Source organism: Sceloporus occidentalis, unplaced genomic scaffold (genome assembly GCF_023333645.1).
Source record: "Sceloporus occidentalis isolate IW3139 unplaced genomic scaffold, rSceOcc1.0.p SCAF_143, whole genome shotgun sequence".
NCBI lineage: Eukaryota > Metazoa > Chordata > Lepidosauria > Squamata > Phrynosomatidae > Sceloporus > Sceloporus occidentalis.
In genome coordinates this window covers 331,910-357,945 of record NW_028317123.1, presented here as the reverse complement: position 1 = coordinate 357,945, position 26,036 = coordinate 331,910, and the positions used below count along the sequence as shown (strand labels likewise).

At 45.3% G+C, this 26,036-nt stretch overlaps 1 protein-coding gene across 1 annotated transcript; it reads left to right on the top strand.

Annotated features, from left to right (window-relative positions):
- The first annotated feature begins 1,029 nt into the window (after window positions 1-1,029).
- On the top strand, window positions 1,030-25,376 carry LOC149280923 (integrin alpha-3-like). Its single transcript, XM_089499902.1, has 24 exons — window positions 1,030-1,160; window positions 13,420-13,547; window positions 13,841-13,920; window positions 15,850-16,099; window positions 16,260-16,346; window positions 16,797-17,001; window positions 17,126-17,319; window positions 17,806-17,894; window positions 18,063-18,193; window positions 18,320-18,403; window positions 18,581-18,648; window positions 19,061-19,197; window positions 20,947-21,093; window positions 21,455-21,552; window positions 21,691-21,856; window positions 21,947-22,015; window positions 22,126-22,205; window positions 22,498-22,575; window positions 22,693-22,812; window positions 22,889-23,051; window positions 23,966-24,076; window positions 24,186-24,284; window positions 24,706-24,831; window positions 25,260-25,376. Exons 1-24 carry the CDS (start codon window positions 1,030-1,032, stop codon window positions 25,374-25,376), a joined length of 2,958 nt encoding a protein of 985 aa, XP_089356028.1.
- Window positions 25,377-26,036: the final 660 nt, after the last annotated feature.

The window sequence follows — 26,036 nt, the reverse complement described above, 5'->3', positions numbered from 1 at the left end:
AGAGACAGACGAGTCACCTGCATTCAAGCAGGGATATCAGGCATGACATACTGGTAGCAAAAACACCAATTGGGAGTCTTTAGATATGGTCACAGCGGAGTAGAATAGGAACGAGTCAGCTCCAGACGGCGTGACCCCGGGAATCTGCCCTTTCACCCCGAGACTCAGGATCAAACTGGGATAGGTCTGGGAAAAGGATGTCAGGGGAGGAAATATTGATAGAGGAGGAAAGCGGGTCAGTGGGATTTCGGTCCCACAGTAGAAATCTTAGATTCAGGAGCCGTATGCCTATCCAATGCATGTTTAACCCCTTCATTTTCGCGTGACGTGCCCGGGCCGTCAATTGTCATTAAGGGGTTAAACTCCCGCACTGTATAACCTCTACCACTTCTGCTGGGTGGCTGTTCTTTTTTTTTAGTAAATCTAGCAGCCTCTCAGTTGCATGACACAGCGTAACAGTTTTTTGTAATGTTTGTGTATTTTTATTATGTAGGTAAACATCTGTAAAATAAAAAACAAACAAACGGATTGTGTTGCTGTTGTGTTGTATGCGTACAGCATAGAAGGTTTCCGTGCAGTGATATTTTTCCTCCCCTTGTTCATCGGACGGGCAGGTGCAGCGGGCTGCGGTCCCTTTAAGAACCTGCCAGGGATCTGTACCGGGTGTAAAGGGAGAAGTTCACCGGAAGAAAGGAGAGAGAGAGGGAGAGAGGGATGGAGAGGGAGGGAAGGTGAACTTGTTAGAGACAAGCAGAGAATAGAAGGGGAGGCAGCGTAGGGGAGAGGGGGCTGCAGAGGGTGGGACAGGCAGGATCACAGACACACTGCATGGAGGGAGTGACAGGGGAGGAGGGAGAGTGCTGGGGAGGAATCACACAGGTCTTACTCCGGGAGGTGACTCAGTGGGGAGAGGAGGCAGGGGCAGGAGCGCGATCAGCACCAGGGACAGAACCAGCACCGGGCGTGATCAGGACCCACGCGGGGGCACGGAGCGCCATGGCCACGGTCACTGTCCTCTTACTTCTCGGGATGTGTCTGTCTGGAGCCGCCTTTAACGTGGACACCCGGTTCCCGGTGATTAAGGAAGCGGGGATCCCCGGGGGCATGTTCGGCTTCTCGGTGTCACTGCACCGGCAGAATGAAGGGGAGCAGCGGTACCTGTAAGTAGCTGGGTATGGGGCAATAAGTGTGTGGGGGGTAACAAGTGAACTTGTGGATAGGGTGGGGGCAAGAGCACCCTGGAGATGGGGTAAGTGAGGGTAAAGTGTGGGCAGAAGTGGCACATGGGGGTAGCTGGGTGGCACAGGTGGGCAAAAGGGGAGTGTTTGGGGGTTTTATGGACAGAGGTGGAAGAATAACTGATGTGGGCCGAGGGTTCTTGGAAGTGATGCGGACATCGAGGAACCTGGCGGTTATTGGGGTATTTCCTGGGTTATGGGTGCCTATGGGTGATGTTTTACCGGTACCTGGGGTGGGCTGGGTAGTTGATGTGGTACCGGTTCCTGGAGTAGGCTGGGTAGTTGATGTGGTACCGGTTCCTGGGGTGGGCTGGGTAGTTGATGTGGTACCGGTTCCTGGAGTAGGCTGGGTAGTTGATGTGGTACCGGTTCCTGGAGTAGGCTGGGTAGTTGATGTGGTACCGGTTCTTGGAGTAGGCTGGGTAGTTGATGTGGTACCGGTTCCTGGGGTGGGCTGGGTAGTTGATGTGGTACCGGTTCCTGGGGTGGGCTGGGTAGTTTATGTGGTACCGGTTCCTGGAGTAGGCTGGGTAGTTGATGTGGTACCGGTTCCTGGAGTAGGCTGGGTAGTTGATGTGGTACCGGTTCCTGGGGTGGGCTGGGTAGTTGATGTGGTACCGGTTCCTGGAGTAGGCTGGGTAGTTGATGTGGTACCGGTTCCTGGAGTAGGCTGGGTAGTTGATGTAGTACCGGTTCCTGGGGTGGGCTGGGTAGTTGATGTGGTACCGGTTCCTGGGGTGGGCTGGGTAGTTGATGTGGTACCGGTTCCTGGAGTAGGCTGGGTAGTTGATGTAGTACCGGTTCCTGGGGTGGGCTGGGTAGTTGATGTGGTACCGGTTCCTGGGGTGGGCTGGGTAGTTGATGTGGTACCGGTTCCTGGAGTAGGCTGGGTAGTTGATGTGGTACCGGTTCCTGGAGTAGGCTGGGTAGTTGATGTAGTACCGGTTCCTGGGGTGGGCTGGGTAGTTGATGTGGTACCGGTTCCTGGGGTGGGCTGGGTAGTTGATGTGGTACCGGTTCCTGGAGTAGGCTGGGTAGTTGATGTAGTACCGGTTCCTGGGGTGGGCTGGGTAGTTGATGTGGTACCGGTTCCTGGGGTGGGCTGGGTAGTTGATGTGGTACCGGTTCCTGGAGTAGGCTGGGTAGTTGATGTGGTACCGGTTCCTGGAGTAGGCTGGGTAGTTGATGTGGTACCGGTTCCTGGGGTGGGCTGGGTAGTTGATGTGGTACCGGTTCCTGGAGTAGGCTGGGTAGTTGATGTGGTACCGGTTCCTGGAGTAGGCTGGGTAGTTGATGTAGTACCGGTTCCTGGGGTGGGCTGGGTAGTTGATGTGGTACCGGTTCCTGGAGTAGGCTGGGTAGTTGATGTGGTACCGGTTCCTGGAGTAGGCTGGGTAGTTGATGTGGTACCGGTTCCTGGAGTAGGCTGGGTAGTTGATGTAGTACCGGTTCCTGGGGTGGGCTGGGTAGTTGATGTGGTACCGGTTCCTGGAGTAGGCTGGGTAGTTGATGTGGTACCGGTTCCTGGAGTAGGCTGGGTAGTTGATGTGGTACCGGTTCCTGGAGTAGGCTGGGTAGTTGATGTGGTACCGGTTCCTGGAGTAGGCTGGGTAGTTGATGTGGTACCGGTTCCTGGAGTAGGCTGGGTAGTTGATGTGGTACCGGTACCTGGGGGAATAGTTGTGGATTATGAGAGGATGGGGGGGTATGTCGGATTAATGCGGCCAAAATTGGTATATGAGTTATGTGAGCGAAAGGTGGTACCGGGCAGTAATGTGGGTACACAGGTAGCTAAAGTTAATATAGGGGACAGTACCGGGTCTGGCGCCCAACACAAGGAGTATGGTGGAAGTACCCACTGGGGGCACCGAGGTGAATTTAATGCCCCCCCCCGGATAATATTTAATATTTGGGGTAAAAGAAGGGTTAATGGGTACATGCTGCGAAAGGGCAGGGCGAAGGCTAAGGTTCTGTACCCAGCCGTAGAGAGGCTTAACTTGGTCCCGTCTAGATGGCCGGCGCATACAACGTCCATAGAGTGCTCTGGTGAACGTGGGGTTAATGAGCGCTGTTCTCTTGGTGTTTGGCCAGGGAGCGGCTGAAGGCACAACGTTCTGCAGGAGAATAGAAGCCTCTGGCCTCCCTCCCCCCCCTCTACATCACACCTGCAGATAAGAAAGTTTTATATCCCTGCAGGGCGGGGTGTGCAAACACGTATGTACAGCGGCCCGTTCACACAAATCCGCGCATGTCACTGGGTACAGCACCGAGTACATGCCTGCAGCCAAGGGACACCTTGTTTAAAGAACTGAGATTGGAGGCCGCCCCCCCCCCAAAAAAAAATACCCCTACTACTCCACGGAAGAGCATATTATTATTATTATTATTATATATTGCACCATCAGATTCCGTAGCGCTGTACAACGGGTAGACAGGACATAAGTAGTATATAACATAATTTGACCATCCAGCCCATTAAGCCAAGTCCCTATCCTCATGCATGTTTAAATTCCCCCACTGTATTAGCCTCTACCACTTCTGCTGGGAGTCTGTTCCACTCATGTACTAATCTCTCAGTGCATGTAAATCCAAGACTTTTGGTAAAAGCCACACTATAGAAATTAGCAAATGGGTCACCATCAAAGCTTTTAAGCTAATAAATTACTGTAAAGTATCGGTAAGCGACGGAAGTATTCATTATTATCGATTGGCTGGTATTTCCAGGTTTACCCCCATTAATTGCAGTTTATGCGCTAATGCTCGTTGCCGTATGAAACATGGCGGCCAGTCATATCTATCGTATGAAACATGGCGGCCGGTCGTATCTATCGTATGAAACATGGCGGCCGGTCGTATCTATCGTATGAAACATGGCGGCCGGTCGTATCTATCGTATGAAACATGGGGGCCTGTCATATCTATCGTATGAAACATGGCGGCCGGTCATATCTATCGTGTGAAACATGGCGGCCAGTTATATCTATCGTGTGAAACATGGCGGCCAGTTATATCTATCGTATGAAACATGGCGGCCGGTTATATCTATCGTATGAAACATGGCGGCCAGTCTTGTGTCTCGCAATTTTGATTTAGAATTTAAAATTAAAAAAAATTGACTTTAACCAAAACCTCCAAGTCTTACAATCCCTTTTTAGCCTCGTATGGAGTGACGCTATAGGCATAAGCTATAGGTAAAGGGATACCTGTCTGTGTAGGTGCCCTCGGAGTGCGTTTAATACCCAGTTCCTGTAAGGCATTCCACGAATTCCTGTGCGTATACGCACATCTCCTCCCTGATGATACATACCTCTCCTCTCTGTATATTCATACCCCGGGGGGGGGGGGGGGGGGGCGGGGGCTGTGAGAATTCCTCCCCTCCGGCTATACATTATGCCCACGGTATATACGCTCCACATAGGGACTTCTTCCAAGACATTCTGCTTTGTTTGTAAGTTGAAGTTGGGTTTCAGACACTTCTCCCCAGTTTAGGCTCCTACTGTATTCTATAGGATCCATACATCAGCTGGAGAAAGACTGCCTATAGAATAACCTAAAGATATTTACTGCCATGTTTGGGGGGGCAAATTCACAATAAGTCGTCCAGACCTGACAGTTTGAGAAGGGTCTCAGCTCGACAGCAGAACAGACTAAATCCCCTGCTTAGGTTTAGGGCAGACCCCCTTTTTGGAATATCATTTAATTTTAAAGGAAACCCCCCCCCCTTATATATAAAAAAAACAAAAAAAACAACAACATGCAGCTTTAGAGTTGTTTTTAATAAATAAAAAAATAAAAATATATCTAAAAAAAATGATAGTAAATAAATAAAAAATATAAATAAATAAAACAAATATATCTAAATAAATAAATAAAAATATATATATATATAATAAAAAATATATATATACAAAATCGGAAACAATCGGAACGTCCAGCCTTCTTGGACATCATGGAGAATACAAATTAACAACAAGAAAAAAATTTGAATTACTAAAAAAGTCTGTATGGTAACGGGTCCGAAATTCCAGCAGACAAGCGCTAACCTGTACGCCTCTGACTACATAGTGCTGAGTAAAGTGGGAACAAGTTACAACCCCCCCGCCGCCCTTCCTCTGGTTAGCCTAAGTGAGAAAGTAATGACTAAATCAAGTGTTTCTTGCCAAAAATAATGTAACAACCATGTGATAGAAAATATGGCAACGTTAGACCCGGTTTGGGGAAGGATTGGTGAAGGGGCGGGGCGGTGCTGGGGGTATAAGGGGCAAAAGTTACCCCGGGTAATGTCAGCAGGGTATTCGCCAGCTTAAGCCCCCCCGTTTCCCACGGGATCCGGACCACCTCCTGTTTTTTGGAAGTTTGGTGTGTTAGGTGGGGTGGGAACATCAAACGGCTTCCACCTTGTTTGTGTTGACGGAGAGGCTTCTGTCAGTGTGCTCAGCACTCACAGCTGGTTTAGCACAGTCAGAAGAGGTACTAATACCCCAAACTCAGGATTTACCTCTTTAACCAAAATGACAAAAAAATTTCTAAAACTGTTAACCAGTAGTTGCCTGAGTTGTTCATAAATGAGATATGTGATAAGCGCCGTAATCATCGCCCAGGGGTTACCCCCGGGACCTCAGGGGTGTCGCCATCTGAACTTGGTGGGATTCCTGCTTCAGGAGTGGATTCTTTTTAGTTAGATTAACCCTTCTCTGTCGCTGCTCTGTGCCAATCGCTCCATGGGCTCCCCCCCCCAGAATCAAACTCAGACTCCTGACCCTAACCTACAGAGCCCCTAACATCTCCGCACCCCCTTATTATACTCCTTAAATCTCTACCCTCCTGTCCAAACGCACCCCTAACCGCCCTCCTCGTTCCTCTCATGGCGTCCGTCTCTCTTCTGCCGCCATTACCTCTTCCAGCTCCCGGATTCACGATTTTTACCCCTTCTCTGGAATTCCCTTCCTCGCTCCGTCAGACTTTCACAGATCTCTCTGAAACGTACAACCTTTCCCCCTAACACACTCAGCCGTCATCCTAATCGAGCCAACTGAACGACCAACAACCTCTACGCGACATCCGGACCCCATCAGCTCATCCGCATCCAAGCCGTTCCCTCCTACTGTCTCGCCTCCCCCTCAGCCACCGACTAGATTGTCAGCTCCTAAGAGCGGGGCTGTCTTCTCCTTCTGGACCAGTTTGTAACTGTTTGTGATCTGATTGTAACCGGGGTGTCTAAGGCACAAGGGGCTTTAGGCTGTATTACCATCCTGCCTGGAACCTTTCTTTGCTCCATTTGGGGCTTTTGTCTGTTTTTTTTTTTTTGTTTTTTTTTGGAGAGGACGTAGTAGCGCGCATTTTTCGGATGCCATCAGGGGGGGTTTTGCCCCCCCCCTCCCCTGCTCCATAGGCCAATCTTCCCTCTAGCCTGCAGAGCCTCAGATTAATGTAATAGAAGCGAGCGAGACCAAAAAACAAATTCTACTGACCAGACAAACCTCGCTCGGCCTAGAGAGGATCGCACTTCAAGTAATTAACTGCGGCTGAGCCATCTTTCCCATTTACTTAATAGAATCTAGTTATTATTATTATTGTTTATTATTTATGGTTTTAGATAGCGCCCGCATATTCCGTAGCGCTGTACAAGGCGTAGCTAATATCTTTAAGACGGCAGAACCCCAGACACGGCAGCGAGGGTGGGGGAAGGATGGTCTGCATGGTTCAGCGCCAAGACCCAATTTAGGGATATGAGCAAATGCCCCGAACATCTGCCTTCCTGTGATAAGAAATAAAATAAAATAAAAAAAAATAAAAAAAAAACTTCATTTTTTTTACGTAGAAAATAAATGATATTATTTATGGCTGGAAAGACGGACTTGGAGGACAGCAGCTAATAATATGCGATTGGCGAGTACTGATGCACGGAGCGGCCTTCCAGGAGAGTTGGCATGGCTTGCCAGGCGAAAATAAAATGTAGAATAAATTAAAAAAAATGTAAAAGTCCCCCCCCCCAAAAAAAAAATAAGCATGCACCTAATTCATTCGATAGATTTATAAAAAAACAAAACAATTTTAACCATTTCTGTGCCACTGTGGTCATCTACCTATTGCAAAGCAATTTTTTTCCCCAGCATACATCTGATGCCTTTTCCATTATTATTATTATTATTATTACTATTATTTATTGTTTTATATAGCGCCATCAAACATCATAAACGTGGTATACAGCCGGTGCATGGAGCGAGGAGGAGGGCTACCATGTGCCCTGGATGCCCCCGGCGTAGCGAGTCACATGGCAGAGATATGTTAAAGTCCGATGACCCGTTAGGAGAAGGTTAAGGTATCTGGGCAGTCGTCGTGCGCTCTCTCTTTGAATTATATTAAACTATATATTCAGGTAGTGAAACCCGCGTGCGGTCAGCGAAGCCGTTCACCTTCTTGATTTCAGATGTTTTTCACCTCCCTCCCGCCTTCATCCGTCTGGCGTTTCTGTAGCCCTGGGCTCGTCAGCTGATATCGTGCTCGGACATGCATGCAGAGGGGTGACAGAGCTCAACACATTGCTGCACAGCACTGAGCGCTTGGCTCTACAATTTCTGTGTGCACAGCGCTCAGTGCAGAGTATGTGGCTGCCACTGTCAGATGTTCCCTTTGCCATATACACAGCGCTCAGTGCAGAGTATGTGGCTGTCGCTGTCAGATCTCCCTATGCCATATACACAGTGCTCAGTGCAGAGTATGTGGCTGTCGCTGTCAGATCTCCCTATGCCATATACACAGTGCTCAGTGCAGAGTATGTGGCTGTCGCTGTCAGATCTCCCTATGCCATATACACAGTGCTCAGTGCAGAGTATGTGGCTGTCGCTGTCAGATCTCCCTATGCCATATACACAGTGCTCAGTGCAGTGTAGGAGGCTGTCAGTGTGCCATATACGCAGAGCGCAGTGCAGAGTAGGTTGGCTGATTAGGACGGGCCGTGTTATCCTGCCGAAGCTGGGTCGAGGTGAATGTTGGCAGAACGGCGGGAGGTGAGGCTTCACGCTCTGTACATTGTACCGGTGCTGTGTAAACACGTTTAGGTCGCGCATGTGCTGCACACACACGTCAGGGACTGTTAGCGAGAGACAGGCGGTTGGCAGCGTCTCATCCTGTCCCGAGCTGTGATTTATTTAGCAGTCATATCCTGGTGACGTGAAGACGGCTTTTTCCTGCCCTAACTGGCCGGTGGAAGTCGTGGCCCGTGCAGCTCGACGTGTGTGCATGGCATGGTGTGGCAGTATACCACATGCTGCGTAGCGTGCCGTCACAGCGTGAGCAGAAACGTGGGACAAAGGCTTCAGAGAATGTTCCATCCGCGCCGTTAATGCGTTGACTCCATCGGTCCAGACTTGGCTCTCCAGCCCTGGTTGGGTCATCCACTTATTGCCCTCAGCAGAAGGCTTGTCTGGAACCCACCAGTACTTCGCACCCCTACTTTGATCCGGGTGGCCCCGTGTCTTCTAGGGTCCTGGATAAACCGTGTCTCCCCTCCCCTGCCTGCACTGGCTTACATACTTAGGAAGGGACTGGGTGGGGGCGCCCCCTACACGCAGCTACCAAGGTCACCAACCCACCTACTTGACTCCTAATTCCTGGAACGTCTTCCTGGTCGCCACATTCTTGAGAAGTTAGTCAGTTCCTCTCGCGGTTCATGAATGGAGGCTCCCGACACACCTGCCCCCTCTGCATATAACTGGTGCGGAAGCTGGCATTGCCCCTGCCTGCCCGGGCGCGGTGGGATGAGTATTACCCCCGGCTTCCTCTGAGTCACCCCGCCATTCCAGACACAACGCTTGTGTGTTCATGGTGTCACCCCCTGCAGATCCTTTCCCAAGTAGACCCCTAAACCTTGAACCATTAACCCCTCACACAAACAACACTTTTATGGACTGATATTTAACTCTTTGAAAGCAAACGGCACGTGACCCTGCGCCCAGAGACACCATAAGCTGGAAAGTAAAGCTCAGCTGGTGTCCACGGCTCGCTTCGGTCCTCAGGAGACAGTGACCCTGGTTACTGCAGGGCCGACTGATACGTTTGGACCTCGCAGATCGTCCTGGAAATGAATCCTGCGCGTGGATCACAGCCGGGGAAGAGAATGCCAGCGCGGGGCAGGAAGGGGTTAAATGGGGTACGGTTCTGCAGGTAGATGGGGAAGTTTCCCAGCCTGTGCCGGATCTACTGATTTAAAGCAGGAGACCTCTGTATAAACAGCGTGAGGATGGTGCAGACAGAGACGGGTGGGTGAGGGGGAGGGAAAGCGAGCCTGGGAATGAGAGAGAGGACGGAGGATGTAAGGGAAGGGGGGCTCATAGGGGGTTGAGTCGCTTAATAGTGAAACGCGCTCGTCTCTCCGCATTAAATATAAAGGACGCAGGACTTGCTGCTAGTCATCTTTATCTTATGGATTTGTGAGAGTAAGGGAGAGATGTCCATCCTCCCAGCGGACTACAATTCCCACCATCTCTGGGGGGGGGGGGTCAGACTCGTCACCGCCCGATGCTTCTGTATAAATGTAACAAGTTGTTTGTTATCAGATGTTGCTTTTTTTATGTGTTGTTTTTTGTGTGGTTTTGTTTTGATACATTTTATTCTTTTGATAAATAAAGGTTTCAGACAAAGAATTATCACACCTCTTACTGAAGGTTTTAGACTCTCTATATTAATATTATACCCCTTTCTGTGTCATCATACCCCTCTATGTATTATTATACCCCTCTCTGTGTCATCATGCTCCTCTCTGTATTATTATACCCCTCTCTATGTCATTATACCCCTCTATGTATTATTATACCCCTCTCTATGCCATCATACCACTCTATGTATTATTATACCCCTCTCCGTGTCATCATACCACCCTCTGTATTATTTTACCCCTCTCTGTATTATTATACCCCTCTCTATGCCATAACGCTACTCTCTGTAATATGATGTCTTATCATATAGCATGCATATCCTGTAATAAGTCAAATGGCAGCTCCCCTCCGGGTTATAACATGCCAGGAATAGTTTCTTGGTCATATAAAACGTGCCCGCGTCAGACGCACCCCAAGGTGAGGCATCGGGTGGAGTTAAAAAAAAAAAAAAGTATCGCTTCCAGCTTTCATTATATAACCCGATTCCCTACTTAATATTTATTCATTAATTAATGATTTTTAATGGAAATGATTTGTCTTGGAGCCGCCTCTGATCCAAATCCTCTATACTATAACTCTATAGAGTAGTATTTTTAGGGCAAATGAACCTTTGCTGGCAGATCGGCCCCATCCGGCCCCTGTCTAATCTGCCCGGTTCTCCTGCTGTAAAGATTCAAACTTTAATCAGTCGTTGGTCTCGTCTTAGATTCAGGAGCCGTATTCCTATCCCATGCGTGTTTAATACCCTCTACCACTTCTGCTGAGAGGCTGTTCCACTTATCTACCCCCCCAGTAAAGTAAAACATCTAAACATTTTTTTTTACAAAAGAAGCCTAGAATAGACCATTCTTTATTCTTTATTATAGTGTTACAAAATGGGAAACTATATTCAGAGAAAACTGTTTTTTTTTATATTCTGGTGCTTTTTCATGGTCTGTAGCAGCATGCCTGCCCCGAGGAGTCGCTTTTCCCTTCCTCCATGCCATGTAGGCAGAAATCCATAAAGAAAATAAAGCTTCTGTTTTGTTTTCATTATTTGAAAAGGCATGCAAGGTATTTCTAACGCTTAAGTAATTTTTTAGTGATACCCCCCCCTTCACTTAACCCTTTACACACTACCCCCAAGGTTTGGCCAATTCCATGCATCAAATTTATACTACTGGTTTAACCCACCCGGTTATTTATAATACTGGCAGGTCAGTAACCTCTACTGGGGTCAAATGGGGTCAGACAGAGAATTTAATAAAGAATATTATTCATTATTCTCTATTATGTGCAATATGTGATTCTGGTGTAAAGTTTTAAAAGTGGTCTTATCACCTTAGCAACCAAGTCCCTGCTGATTTTTTTTATTACTAAAAGCAGCGTTAGAAATATCATTCCTAGTGCCGATGTTTGGAATAATTCCATTCATGTTTTTTTTTATTCCAGGGAATGCTTAATTGTCATGTGACACAAAAGCAGGCACTGCTTGCCATAGACCATTAGACCGTAGACTATTTTATATGGTTTTCTATGATTAAACCTTTCGAAAAAAAACCATAATAAAATAACAGGGACATATTAGCTTAGCATGGTACACAGAGCAGTTTGTGGTTTGTCTAAGTGGAACAGCATCTTTAAGATATTTTTATTTTTGGTATTTTTAGGCTTTCTATTGAGTTTTTTTTAAATAACATAAACATCCTGTTTATCAATCAGTCTTTATTTTTTAATGGCTAAATAATTATTTGAATTAACAAACATACATTCTCTTAGAAATGTGCATTTTATTCAACAAATTTAATTCATTTCGAAGAAATTAGATGCTATATATATATATATATATTATTTTTTTTTATTTTTTTTTATTTATTTATTTTTTTCTATCTGCATTGTACTTTTGTCAGGATATTTAATTAAGAAATTAACCATTTTTTATTTTATTTTTTTTGCTAAAAAAACGTTTTTAAAAAGTTTTCACATTTTATGTTTTTTTTTTTTGTGATCTAACTTGCTATACAGGAAATCTAATAGAATTTTTCTTGCAATAAAATTTGCATAGAATTTGTTTTCCTAAAAGATTCACTTTTTTGATCTGTTGTGTTTCTTTGGGCGGCCAATGGGAAGCGAGCAGGGCAGTAATTCTTCAGGCAAACATGACATTTCGGATAGTTTGTATAGCCAAACTCACACGGCCTCGCTATCTTCACAGCAATGTCTGTATTTACTGGAATCAACCCTGGTTACCCGCCGGCTACACACAAACACCAGGGAATCTGTGTAAAGTATACAATGTAATGAAGCATCGTTTTTTGTATGCCGTTTGTCTTCAATATATTGTATTTTGATGAAAACGTAGTGTTTTTTGTGAATTAACATCCAGAGGATCCGTGACACTGCCCAGCAGCATTTTAACATCAGGGCTGTCCAAGGTGGCCCTAAATGACAAATGTGCTGCCGGCCATCTGCGTCCAGCCACAGGACTATTTAACTTGGGCGCTGACCCCACGACACCCACCCCCCGCACCCCCTTCATGGCCGCCATCTTTATTGCAGAGCGGCAGGATATGACTTCATATACTGGCGCTCCATGTGTCTCGGGACATAGAGGTGGAGCCTAAAGTAGGCAGAGTTCTGTGGTGCTGCGTGGCTCCACCTACTTTAGGCTCCACCCCTTCTTTCCTGGCTCGTCGGAAGCTTATTTACCAGCGTTTAGCGGTGCGTGCCTCTCTGACATGCACAGCTTACCTGCAATGCTGGCTGTGCATAGTGTAATGTATTGTGCATAGACAGTGTTTGGGACGGTCCCATCGAATTTGGGACTGTTGGCAGGTATGTAAAGGCGTACATTGCCTTTTAAAGCAGTCTTTGGAGGCTATGCTGACTCGGCATAGAGTAAACGGGTCGGTTGGGGAGATCAGAGATCTTTATAATAACTGGCCCATTGATCAGCGACACATCGAGGGGCCTTATTGCCCAATATGATGATCTGCCCTGTGGTTTTGCGGCAGACGGACTGCTGTCCCTGGACCTGCCCCCTGCCCGACCCTGCCGAGAAACAGGTACCCATGGGGGGGCTTCAGGCAGACTCAGAAGGGCTGCTAAATTTAACACTTTTACATGAAATACAATATTTATATTCTGCATGAAACCATTGTTACCATAGAAACTGGAAAAGCTTTCTCTGGTGTCTCCGTGTTGTTTTTACCCAAATGAAACCTTCAGGAGAAACAATAAAGAGACGGATCTGTGACGGCTTATTTTTCTACGCTAGAGATTAATATTTAGGAGAACGTCACGTTTAGGGGGACACATCTGGTCCAACAGAGTCAGAGGGTATCGGTGAGAACCAAGCCCAGTTGATTTTAGGACTGAACCAGGACTCGACGCTCCCCTTTACGTTTTCAATGATCTGTAATTGTTCGTCTGCGCAGAGCTCCGGCGTTAGTTTATACATGGATGGCCCTGGTCTGCTTCATGTCACGTTAGTAAGCGCCGGCTTAATGACATCTGACGCCGCATCTTATCTGTTCTCTGTACAGGCTGCTCTCGGGAGCCCCGCAGGACGCCGCTCCGCCAAACATAAATGCTAACAGGACGGGGGCGCTGTACGCCTGTCCCATTACCACTTCAACCTCGGACTGCTTCAGGGTCTCCATCGACCAGGAAAGTAAGTCCAGGATCAAAACTACTTAATACTAAACGTTTATCCTTTAAATTAACATTTTCTTTGTGTTCACTGACTCCCCCTCTGTAGTAACCTCTACCACTTCTGGTGGGAGGCTGTTCCACTTAGCTACCATCCTCATATTAAAGTAAAACTTCTCTAATGTTGATTGGCCGAAAAGGACCTGTAGAGAAGGGCACTGAATACTTGAGTTTTGACACTAGAGGTTATATAGTGGATTTTAGGACAGTTATCTTCTGTTCATTAAGGTGGGTTTGTCTTTAATTCCCCAACAGGTGATCCTCAAAAAAACATCATCGAGAACATGTGGCTGGGAGTGACGGTGGAGTCACAGCGAGACGGGGGCCGCGTGCTGGTAAGCAGATGATGCCTGGATTATATATTATAATAAATCACCTTAATCGAGTGCCAGATTCTTACCGACTTCCTACCCCCTCAGTAGCCACCTACCCTGAACACATCGCCCCTCCAGTCCCACCTCCCCTATTTAGATAGATCTATCTCTACCTAAGTGGCCACAAATTCAAAAACTCCACCCACTTCTGTCCATTATCCAATCACGTCATGTTGTACCCAATGCCTATACACCCAGTCCCCGCTACAAACCCTTTTTTGGTGGAACATATCCCCACCCATGCCATTGCCTTGTTACTGGATTACCAGCCCTGGACGGGAATGGGGGATATTAAGAGGGTAACTCTTAGTTCAGGGGTGTCCAACCTGTGGCCCTCCAGCTGCTGCAGGACTACATCTCCCATACTCCTCTGCCAGGTCCTTAGCTGAAAGAGCAGTATGGGAGATGTAGTCCTGCAGCAGCCGGAGGGCCGCAGGTTGGACACCCCTGTCTTAGTTGATCGCAGTACAGCCCTGCGGCGGAGCTTTTCCCGGAAGCCTAGTAATCACATTTACACACGCGGCGCATACTAATACATTGTGTTTTTATTAATATCCTGGAATGGTTCCAGAGAATCCATTTTCTTCCTCCGTCCCATCAGCGTTCTAATCAAATGTTTGCATCTTAATTATGCCAGTTACATTGTGTCATGTTGCTAATTGCCGTGCCAATCATTACATCATAAACTCTCCCGCATCATCTTACTGAAAACAGCCTGACATCTGCGGCGCATCATAATCAACATAAAGTCTGGGATAAGACTGCAGGATGGACGGCTACGGAATATAAATATACGGAATGTATATGTAACCAGAAGACGTGTGTATATATATATATATATATATATATATATATATATATTATAAATATAAATATTATTTATGTATTTATATAACGCCAACAATTTACACACCGCTTAAATATATATATATATATATATATATTATATATTTATATTATGCGTTTAAATTTATTTTAAGCCTCTGATTAAGAATATGTTGCATTCTATAAATGGCTGGTAAACGTCAAGCGAACAAATAAATGTATAAAGCTTCCGAGTTAGGAGAATCGGCAGTGTCTGGTTTTTTCCCCCCATTGTGTTGTTGGCATAAATATATATATTTGTGGCATTAAACCTGTTCTTCCACTCTCTGCCAGGGCCGGTGCAGTATGCGTAAGCAGTTGAACAATGTCTCTGCGAGTGCAGAGGGGATCATGGGACGTTGGCATGGCCCCCAGGGCAGATAATTCTGGGACATTGCCATTTCCGGTTAGGATATAAACGTAGGATATTAACCCTGCGCAGGACAGGACCTTGATAAAGTGTCAGAGACTAGAATGATGCGCAAAGTTTCAAAAGTTTGGGGTCACTTAGAAACTTTCTGGTTATTGAAAGAAAAGCACATTTTGTCCATTAAAATAACATGAAATGAATCAGAAATGTTGTAAATGACTACTGTAGCTGGAAACGGCTGATTTTTTATGGAATATCTTCATAGGTGTACAGAGGCGCTTTATCACTCCCATCACTCCTGTATTGCAAAGGCCCTTTATCACTCCCATCACTCCTGTATTGCAGAGGCACTTTATCACTCCCATCACTCCTGTGTTCCAATGGCGCGTTGTGTTCACTGATCCAAGTATAAGTTTAAAAGGATAACTGATGGTTAAAAAATCCTTTTGCAATTATGTTACAGCCAGAAATGTCCTTATTTTCCATGAAAACAGCCAAGTGACCCCAAACTTTTGAACGGCAGCGTGTTTCTGGGGAAATGACACGGCGTAGCTAAGCACAGGGCATTGTATTACGTTGGCATTCAGTGTGAGGCAGAGTGTGGTGATAACGGCACGTTGTACGTTGAAATAATCCTCCATTGATTCCCTTGCCAGGTATGCGCCCATCGGTACACAGCCGTGCAGTGGTCCGGCAACGAGGACCAGCGTAGGATGATCGGGAAATGCTACGTACGAGGAAACAACTTAGAATTCAACGACGAGGATGACTGGCAGACGTATCACAACGAGCTGTGTAATTCCAACACCGACCACGAGCGCACGGGCATGTGCCAGCTGGGCATCAGCGGGGGCTTCACCAAGAACATGCTGTACTTTGGAGCCCCGGGGGCATATACCTGGCAGGGTGAGGCAGATCGACTCTCGAGTAGCTGATCTCACCCCGCGAAATGCGATTATTTCCTGTATCCAAACCAAACTACCTTTCCATTAAGTCCATGGATGTTTGGAGCTTCTGGACCTGCCCGGCTCTACTGTCCATTTATAATACTTTTGGCTCTTTTCAGGCACCGATTACATCCTACAAAGAGACACAAACTGGGACATGAAGGAAATCTCGTACCCCAGCAATAAGCAGCACAATATTTATTTGGGTAACAGCTTTATCCTATTTCTCCCCGTTTCCTGGCTCTCCTTTTCCATGGTCTCGATTTTTGAGCCCACCCTCGCCTATCCGTCTGTTTTCGTAGTTGTGCCCCTATGTAGCAGCTGGATATGTTGCTAAATATTTTAGGGTCCTCAGGTACGATAACCCCCCCTCGATCCGTCTTGATGAGCAGCTGGGGGGTGGTGTGTATGGTCCCCAGGAACATAGCGGGGGATTTAGGACATCTGTCACGCTCCACACATGATCTCCGCAAGCCACCCATTTGTCACCAAAGTCTCCTTACGATCAAATGTGTTTTCCTCGCTCCGGTTACTCTCTTTCTTCCTTACTTCCTTTCATCTCACAGAAAGGAGCAGATTAATAGAAAACTGACGCCATTCTCTGTAATTAGCGATTATTTTCCTTTGCCACTCCTCATCTCTGTCCCTCCTTACAGGATACACATCGCAGGTCGGCACCGGGGTGCTGCACAAGGACCAGGTCACGGTGGTATCCGGGGCTCCTCGCTGGGAACACAAGGGGGCAGTGTTCCTGCTGGACGTGCAGGGGGACACTATGGAGGTCAGGACTGTCCTGACTGGGCAGCAAGTGGGGTCCTACTTTGGCGGTGCCATCGCTCTTGTCGACATTAACAATGATGGGTAAGTAACAGACAAATTTACATTACTGTCTGCAGTAGAATCTTAGGATCGCTTTATCTCTGTTTTGTACCATTGTCGGATTCTCACTTTATTAAGTCCTTTCCCTCTCACTTCTTGCCCACAGTTTGCAGGACGTCGTCGTAGGAGCCCCCTATTACTTTGACCGCAAGGAGGAGGTGGGGGGAGCAGTCTACATTTATGCCAACGAGGCAGGGTATTTCAAAGACGAGCCATCGCTGGTACTTCGAGGTCCTAGCGCTTCAGGTTTTGGATTCGCTTTGGCAAACATCGGTGACATCAATCAGGATGGATTCACAGGTAAGAACCATCTCTAAGAGCAATGAAAGCAGTTAAAGGGAGGGGTTATATGGAGTAATAGGAGGAGTTATGGGGAGGCGTTATATGGAGTAAGGATGAGTTATAGGTAGAGGTTATATGAAGTAATAGGAGGAGTTATGGGGAGGGGTTATGTGAGTAATAGGAGGGGTTATATGAAGTAATAGGAGGAGTTATGGGGGGGTTACATTGGGTGATAGGAGGGGATATGTGAGTTATGGGGGGGTTATAGGGAGGGGTTATATGAAGTAATAGGAGGAGTTATGGGGAGGGGTTACTTTGGGTGATAGGAGGGGATATGTGAGTAATAGGAGGGGTTATATGAAGTAATAGGAGGAGTTATGGGGGGGTTACATTGGGTGATAGGATTGGTCACATGGAATAATAAGGTATAGGAAGACGGATGTAGTTAACTTAATTCCTTTTTTTCGAATCTGTGCTTTTAATCAAAACCTGACCCATTTACAGACATGGCGGTCGGTGCCCCATTTGAAGATATGGGCAAAGTGTATATCTACCTCAGCAAAGCTAATGGCTTACAAGTTAAACCCTACCAGGTAAGATGACAAACTCCTGCACAACTCCTCCACGAATTTATTATTACTTATTGATTTTACTTATTGATTTAATTGTGTTGAGCTGTGCGTGTGAAGTATACAGAGATATTACTGAATTACAGATGCCGGCCATAATCCTTGACCCCCCTCCTATGTTGCACCTTACAGGTGATTGATGGTTCCACGGTAGGAGGCATCTCTACATTTGGATACTCTCTGAGCGGAGGGCTTGATGTGGATGAAAACTCCTACCCCGACCTGCTTGTGGGCAGCTTGACAGACCGTATTGCCCTTCTGAGGTAGGAAAGCTGGAGAGGAGTGGGACTTCATTGATGTATTTTAGGGTTGGCTGAGAGAAGGTGGCCACTTGGATTGCGCCGGAGTATATTGGAGTGACATTTTGTTGTCTCACTTCTTGCTTGCAGATCGCGTCCGGTTATTAATATTTCAAAGAATTTCACAGTGACGCCATCTATAGTGGACCCCAATGATTGTTCATCGACATCTTGGTGAGATATCTCAATAATCCAACTTCAATCCACGGTTCCTCAAACCTTTCCAATGTAACCGTCTTCATCCATTCTTTGTTTCTTCTCAATTCGTGGCTTGTGTTTTGGTTGCTGATGTCTTTCCGTTCTACCACTTCTGATACCATTATCTTCCCCTTGGGTGTTTTTTTCATGCAGCATGGAAGTCCACCTGTGCTTTTCATACATGCTGAGCACCGGAAACCCCAACTACAAAAGGAACATCAGTAAGTACCCCAAATATTAGACCTCAGTATTTGGTAGAAGTGTCTAAGCGGAAGCCGCAGAAGTATGGGGTCAGAAGCAATGCCAGTGGGTCCTGCAGCTCTGAACCTCTGGATCTCTTATCCTGGTAGCTTAATACTGGATCAGGAAGCCCATAATCTGGTAACCTTGCAAGAAATTGGGAGACGAGAGACCACGACAGCAACAGGCGCTCATCTCCCTTCTGCTACTACTTAGAGTATTCAGCAGTGATAGGGATTTGGTGTAAGGGTTAGTTGTTAGACTTGAGTATGGGACTATGAAGTGGTCTTTGGGTGGAATGTGATGTCATTGTTGTAGTATAGTGTAACATGTTGTCAAACTCTAGCATATCATGTAGTTGAACTGCAAAATGAACTCCCTCTCCCCTCGCAGCTCTAGAATACACCCTGGAGGCAGATTACGACAGGCGCCCATTCCGCGTGCGGTTCCCGAGCTCTTCCAGTAACGTATACAGAGGTTTCTTCTCCATGCCGGAGATGAAGTGTGAAACTGTCAAGCTCCTCTTACTGGTGAGGGAACACAGAAACACAGGTCCTGCTGAGAGACCTTAAATCCAAAAAAGGCTGGCTTTTCAGAACAGGCACTAAAACTTTGTATATATACTAGACGGCGTCTTATTTAGTCCCGTTAAGGATACTTATATCATCGTTACTCTGACGTCCTATGTATTTATTGGCCATGCCAATACTAAGTACAGTTAGATGATGGAATATGGTCTTCTAAGACTCTTCTAACCATCATTAGTCCATGGTCCTTGGGTCTGATTAAAGAACCTTTAAGCTTGATATATATATACATTGCACTAGATATTTTTGGTGTGCTTTGATATATTTCCCTGCTTGCATAGAGCACCCCCGCCAGCTTAGTTTCTAATTATTATTATTTATATGTGGAATTTCTATTACCAAGTAGCGATTACTTAGAAAATTACTGGTGTTTTTATGAACTATACGATAGGTAAGTAAATTCTAGCCAACGCAGAAACTAATTAGCAGTATATAACACGTATGGCTCCGGGGATCTATAGAAAATGACATAAAATGTATCAAAAACTCGCTGGGTATAAATATATATACATATATATCGCTGGATATTATGTGTAGAAATGACTTAATATAACAGGAATACATTCTAAATCATTTTTATTACTAGTATTAGACTAAAAATACGTTTTTGAAAAATATTACGCTGTTTTCTTTTGTAAAACAGTTTTACATAATATGTTTTGTTTTAAGATACATACATATATAAAATGCGACATATAGTATCGACCCAAAAGGATTTCTATGGTCGGATTGACAATTGAACGTTGATTTGGACCATTGTAAGTCATATCATTGTACTAAGCCATTCTACACAGGGCAGAATATATACCGTCCGTAAAAAATACAAAAAACAAATGTGTTGTACAACAACATGAGAAAATATCACCTTTTGGGCCCAAGAATAATATAATGTTTTCAGGCAGCTGCATATCAGCCATTTGTTATCTCAGCCCAATCTACTTATCATACTGCCTGTGGGAAACAATAGAATGACTCTGTCTTAATCGCCCAGTTGGACTCTGACTAATGTCATAATGAACGTTATTAACATTGCCATAAAGCATCCGCTCAGTGTGGTGTTTCAGCAGGAAAAGTCACCCAAAATATCACATGCCTGACAACTTTGGTGACCTCCAGAATGAGATACAATCTAAAATAGAAATAAGCATATTTCTCGCAAAACCTTGTTTTCACCCAATTTGTTAATTTCAGTTTCAAATTTTGTAACGCCTGCTATTCCTGAGATAATATAAAAGTTTATAGACGACGGGGGTAGAGTTGCAGTTCTTATCTCTCCTGACATCAGTCCGTTTCCTTAGAGCCTTCCTTTTAGTTGAAAGAACAATAGTGGCCGGTGATATCATTGATCGGTTTAGTTTGTGACTCACGGTACTCCTGAGTCAGTTTTTAGTTTCCTTGGCTTTCGTCATGCGGCATGGAGCGTTTCCAGGAGGAAGGCCAAGAAATATCTCAATGAGTGCCAGCGGTATACGTTAAATTTGGGCTACTGATGTCAGGGAACTTGAGCTTCTGGGGTTAACTATGACCCAGAGCCCCTTCCTCTCTGCTTCCCCATTCAATAACCAACCCTGGTGGTCTCTTCTACTGGACATGGATGGTGTTGCATACCAAGTATAATATATTATTGATGGATTTTACTTCAAATCCCCAAATCTGCTCTAATCCAATTGATCTTCCTCACTCCCACCCCAGGATAATATTCGGGACAAGCTGCACCCCATCCACCTCGCTCTCAATTATTCCATTCTGGAGCGTGAGCAAAGGTCTCGTTCAGCTGTCCGCTCGCTCGATAACTATCCTGTTCTCAACTCAGACCAGAGTACAAATCAAGTGTTGGAGGTGAGTATAAGCAAAGTTTGCCACCATGAACCTTAAAAGCTACCCCAAGTGGATGATGTTTAGGAGAGCGAGCCAGGAAGTCATACGAGGCGAGTTTCCACCAAGTCAAGATGGCCATAGTCAAAGATAAACATATTTCGTAAAATTCAAGAACGATGAAAGCTGCTTGGCAAATATTTTGTATTCCTGATACTAAGTATGTTCGTGTTTTAGCAGTAAATTGTATAATAAGATAAGAAGGATTTGTGATTAGAGCATCACAATAAAGAAGCAGCTTAAATGTTGTGTCCCCCCCAAAAAACTCAAACGTTAAGGTTTTTAATTTACAATGGAACCCCTTAATGCAAGCTTTGTGCTTCAGATACACATTCAGAAGGAGTGCGGCGTGGACAATGTGTGTAGAAGCAACTTACAAATGCAGTATGAATACTTGGGAGAAAACCAGGAGGCGCTTCCAAGGTCAGAGCTCTTTTATTACTGTGGGCCTATTCTTCTTTTTGGCTTCTGTTCTATAGAACTCCATACAACATCTCCCTGTTAAACCCGGTGTGGTATGTAACCTCTCTAATATATCGTCTTTCTCTTTGGGCCCTCCAGGATGAACGGGTCTCAGGTTCTTTATTATGACCCTAATGTGAAGAGGCTACTCCTGAAAGTGACAGTAACGAACCTACCAAGCTCCGCTTTGGCAGCAGACGATGCCCATGAAGCATATCTGAATATTACCGTTCCTCCGGAACTCACCTTCTCTTCTGTTCAAGCGGTGAGCGGTCTTCCCTGTACAAACCGCTTCCCCCCTCCTTTACACAATATCTCAGTATACCATCACTGACACGTTTCTTCTTTCTTACAGAGTAGAACCTGTGATTTTAAGGACACCATCCTCTGCGAGCTTGGGAACCCTTTTAAGAGGGGTCAGACGGTAGGTCTGATATTACTGTTTGGTCTGGTCATTTTTTCATCCTCTTTGCAACAGAGTACATTGACTGGACCCACAATACAGTAGTTGAGTGATCTACCTGTGTCTTGCAGGCAGAAATCGTCGTCACATTTGAAGCATCTAGAATAACTCTGCAGACGAGAGAAGTCATGGCGGGTCTACAGCTGTCCACGTGAGCAAAGGGCTAACCAAGGAATGGGTGGGCAGGGAGAAAAAGAAGGATAGAAACATGTGTCGGCAGATAAGAACCATTTGGCCCATCTTGTGTTCCCATTTTCTGAATACTTTCATTAGCCCCTGGCTTTTTCTTATATAAAGGATAGCCTTATGCCTATCCCATCCAGGTTCAGGGGACAGACGTTGAGAATGGTTGAAGATGAAGAGGGGGTCCCCTGCTTTTGAAGGAGGGAGAATTATCTCACGTTCCTTTGCCAGTACATCTATTATCTCTTCTTTTTTCCTAGGTTAAGTAAGCAGACAGACCTTGATCCACAATATGCAGACCTCCTAATAGATTACACTCTTCAGACCTCCTTCTCTGTGTAAGTACCCTACATTTTATTTGTCCCCATGACCTTGTCCATCACTGTCTTTAAGTCATTTTTTGTTAAATACTTATATTCCCTGGCCTTACTGTTTGTCCTTGCTATGCATTGCAGAAAGCCTCCCCAGTTGCAGACCTACTTTAGTGGTCAGGTCATGGGAGAGTCTGCCATGAAGACGGTCAAAGATGTCGGAAGCCCCGTTGAGTTCACTTTTATGGTAAATGACAATATAGGGTTTTCTCCTTTATAAATATTGGTGGATGGAATGGGGTGAAATCATTTACAATGTCTTCTAGGTGAGGAATTACAGAGAACCCCTGGAATCACTGGGAACGCTAATTTTAGACGTGACATGGCCATATGAAGTTAGCAACGGCAAGTGGCTGCTTTACCCGACTGAGGTGCTGGTGAAAACGGGGGAAGTAAAACCATGTCACCCTCCTGGCGATGTTATCAACCCTTTAAACCTCACAGTAAGTGTGTTTACATTTTATATAAAAAATCGCATTCACGCATCCACACATCATTTCAACTACCCTCTGCCATCCTAGTGAAATCAAGTAGAAAAAAACCTCATGGTCAACATTTCTTGAGTCTGCGATGATCATTGACTTTCTACCTGGGACATTAGTCCCCATGCATTAAATAATATGGCTAACGCAACAAGGAACATTTTCTGTTGCTTAATGTGATAGTGTTTCTTTACACTTTACGGCCCTTGTAGATACTGTTTAACAGACAGCTATTTGTATTGTCCTTATACTGGTATCCAAAATTCGATAACTGGTCTGAAGCACCTGTTTTTTTTTTTTATTGACCCGAGGCCATAAACATCATGATGAGAGAACATAATCTTCTCCAGGTGTTTTGGCAACCAGAACGACCAAACGTGCCTCTTGAACAGTTACATATTAACCAGGTTAAACAAAGAAACCTTAAAGAATGCAAACTGTGTGAATCTCCCCACTGTCATTAACCTATTATTATCTGTTTCTCAGCTATCTGATACCCCGAAATCTGATGGAAAGAGAAGAAGAAGAAGAGATATTGGAGAGTTTCCGGAAGTTAAGAGTCTGGCATCTACCAAGAGAGAAAGAGCCATGATAACACTTGTAAGAGCTTTCCCCAAGATTTCAATCTTTCTGCTAACCCATGATCCTTTTTGCTTATGTGTGCTGACATCATTACATATACTATACTCACCAGTTGGGTGCCTGGATCACCTAATGGTAGGAGGAACCTTCTTCCCTGTTTAGCTGCCACCAGACAACACCCAAGTACTACCATCTACTGGGAAGCACGTTGTCACTTTTTAGTAGGACTAACTGGCGAAGTTAATGTTCACGTTCCTCTCTCATTTTCAATGCCAATTTTTTCTCATCCCCAGAAATGTTCAGGAGGTGCAAACTGTGTTCGGTTTTCCTGTCCTCTGACCGACATGCAGTCATCTGCCAACATCACGGTGCGAGCGAGGGTTTGGAATAGCACATTTTTGGAGGTAAGGCAAATGTATGGCACATGTGACCTGCTGTCTTCTCTCCTACTAATGATTCCGTTCCTTCTGCCGGCGTCTGACTTGTGTCGGTATTTGTCTCTCCCTCTCTCAGGACTACAGACACGTGGACCGTGTTTGGGTGGAAGGAGCAGCTGAACTTCGTCTGCAAACAGACATTCCTTCTATAAAGATGCAGAGCCAATATGTCTCAGTACGTATCACACCTCCATAGTAAAACAGATAGTGATGGATTAATTGGAGTTTCCAATAGCGTGATGAACACAGTGGCTCTTGCCAAAACCAGAATTCGTACAGGTTACACTGATAAAAAAAAATACATTCACAAAATGTTTTTTAATTATTATTGGTCTTTAGCCATTAAACCCTACTTTTCATTCCCCCCCCCCCATGCATTTCTGTATAATACTTTCCTCCTTACCGAGTTTATTCTGGTCTGTATTCCTTATCATTTTTTAACATACCCCATCTTCTGTGTCACCCTATTTCCTTTTTTACATCTATATCCTTCCTGTTTTTCTACCCTTGTCTCCTTCGCACAAACCCCCATTTACATTCATATCATCACCCTTTTCCCAATACGCTAATGTCATCTAATCTCTATCATCGATCAGTTCTCAGTGTCCATAGACTCGGAACTTGTGGAGCTTCCACCCGCAGAGCTCCCACTTTGGTTGATAATCGTCTCGGTGGTATCGGGAATTGTTCTCCTGGGAATCATTATCCTGCTTCTTTGGAAGGTGAGAACTCAGCGTCTCATCACCGCCGTACTTTTAAGTCTTGTTGGTCAAGATTGGCCGCAATCAAACAGGGATTTTTTTCTTGATCTTGTATCATCCAATGGACAAGATTTCTAATATATTTTACTTTTCACGGTGAAACTTGCAGGCACTATTCAACCTTTCAACTAAAAATGTATGATAACGTCATGTTTTTAGCTTTATGTTTCAATGTGATGGAGTAACGTTCTTGGCCACTGGATATCAGCTGCCTATGTGTGTGTTTATCCCCTTCCACTCTCATATTGGAATAATTCTGTATGTAATACTCTGTTAAAAATTTTTATTGTCACCTCTAGCACTTTGATATGTAAGTATTTGACTAGTTTAGCACTAAATCCCAGTCTTTCCTCCACTGCCCGGCCCCTGATCAATCTCCTGCCTTGTAGTGTGGATTCTTCCGGAGGGCCAACACCCGCACCATGTACGAGGTCAGAGGTCAGAAGGCCGAAATGAAGGTTCAACCATCGGAGACAGAGACCGAGCGCTTATACAAGGAGCAATGAGCATGACCTCTGACCCCTAACCCCAGCCCCCTTCCCTCGGGTAACCAGAAGACCTCTTCTGCCAACCTTTTGGCCCAAAGCCTCCTGTCCTTCCCTCTTCTTATATATATATGTTGGCCTGGGTATTCACAGTACTTCTCTACTAATATTTTCAATCTACAGAGTAAATCACTCATCTGTTATTTTCTTTTATTACCACTATAGATATCTATGTTCTCTCTGGTGATTTATTTGACCTGTCTTGTTTCTACTGTTGTTTCTTTTTTCTTTCCACTTTTCTTTGAAAAAAAATCCTGTCAATTTGTAAGAAATTATCTTCTAATGTATGATTTGTTTTTTGTTTTTTCTTGTCTATCATGTCAACCTCTTCCCCATCCTCTACAACCTGCACCTATGTCTTCCCTCCCCATGGACCATCTTACTCCCCGCCCCCCAGGTTGGATTCTTTTACCGTGTTGGATATTACCACCTGACGCCGACTCACTACGCTGTATGTGTTCGTCTGGAAGAGAGGCAGAATCTCTGTAGCACGCTTCCTCACAACCAGAGGCATTGGGTCACCACCTGGAGCGAGACAGCAAGATACTACTGAGGGAACCACCACTTTATATGATCAACCCACCATTGGCTGCATCACTCCCACGAGACTCGACTTTAGGG

Excerpts from the sequence above, each read along its gene's own strand:
- LOC149280923 (XM_089499902.1), top strand. The coding sequence starts at position 1,030 with ATGTGTCTGTCTGGAGCCGCCTTTAACGTGGACACCCGGTTCCCGGTG. Across the intron at positions 21,094-21,454 it reads GTACAAATCAAGTGTTGGAG|ATACACATTCAGAAGGAGTG; the intron begins GTGAGTATAAGC and ends TTTGTGCTTCAG. Across the intron at positions 24,832-25,259 it reads TTATCCTGCTTCTTTGGAAG|TGTGGATTCTTCCGGAGGGC; the intron begins GTGAGAACTCAG and ends CCTGCCTTGTAG.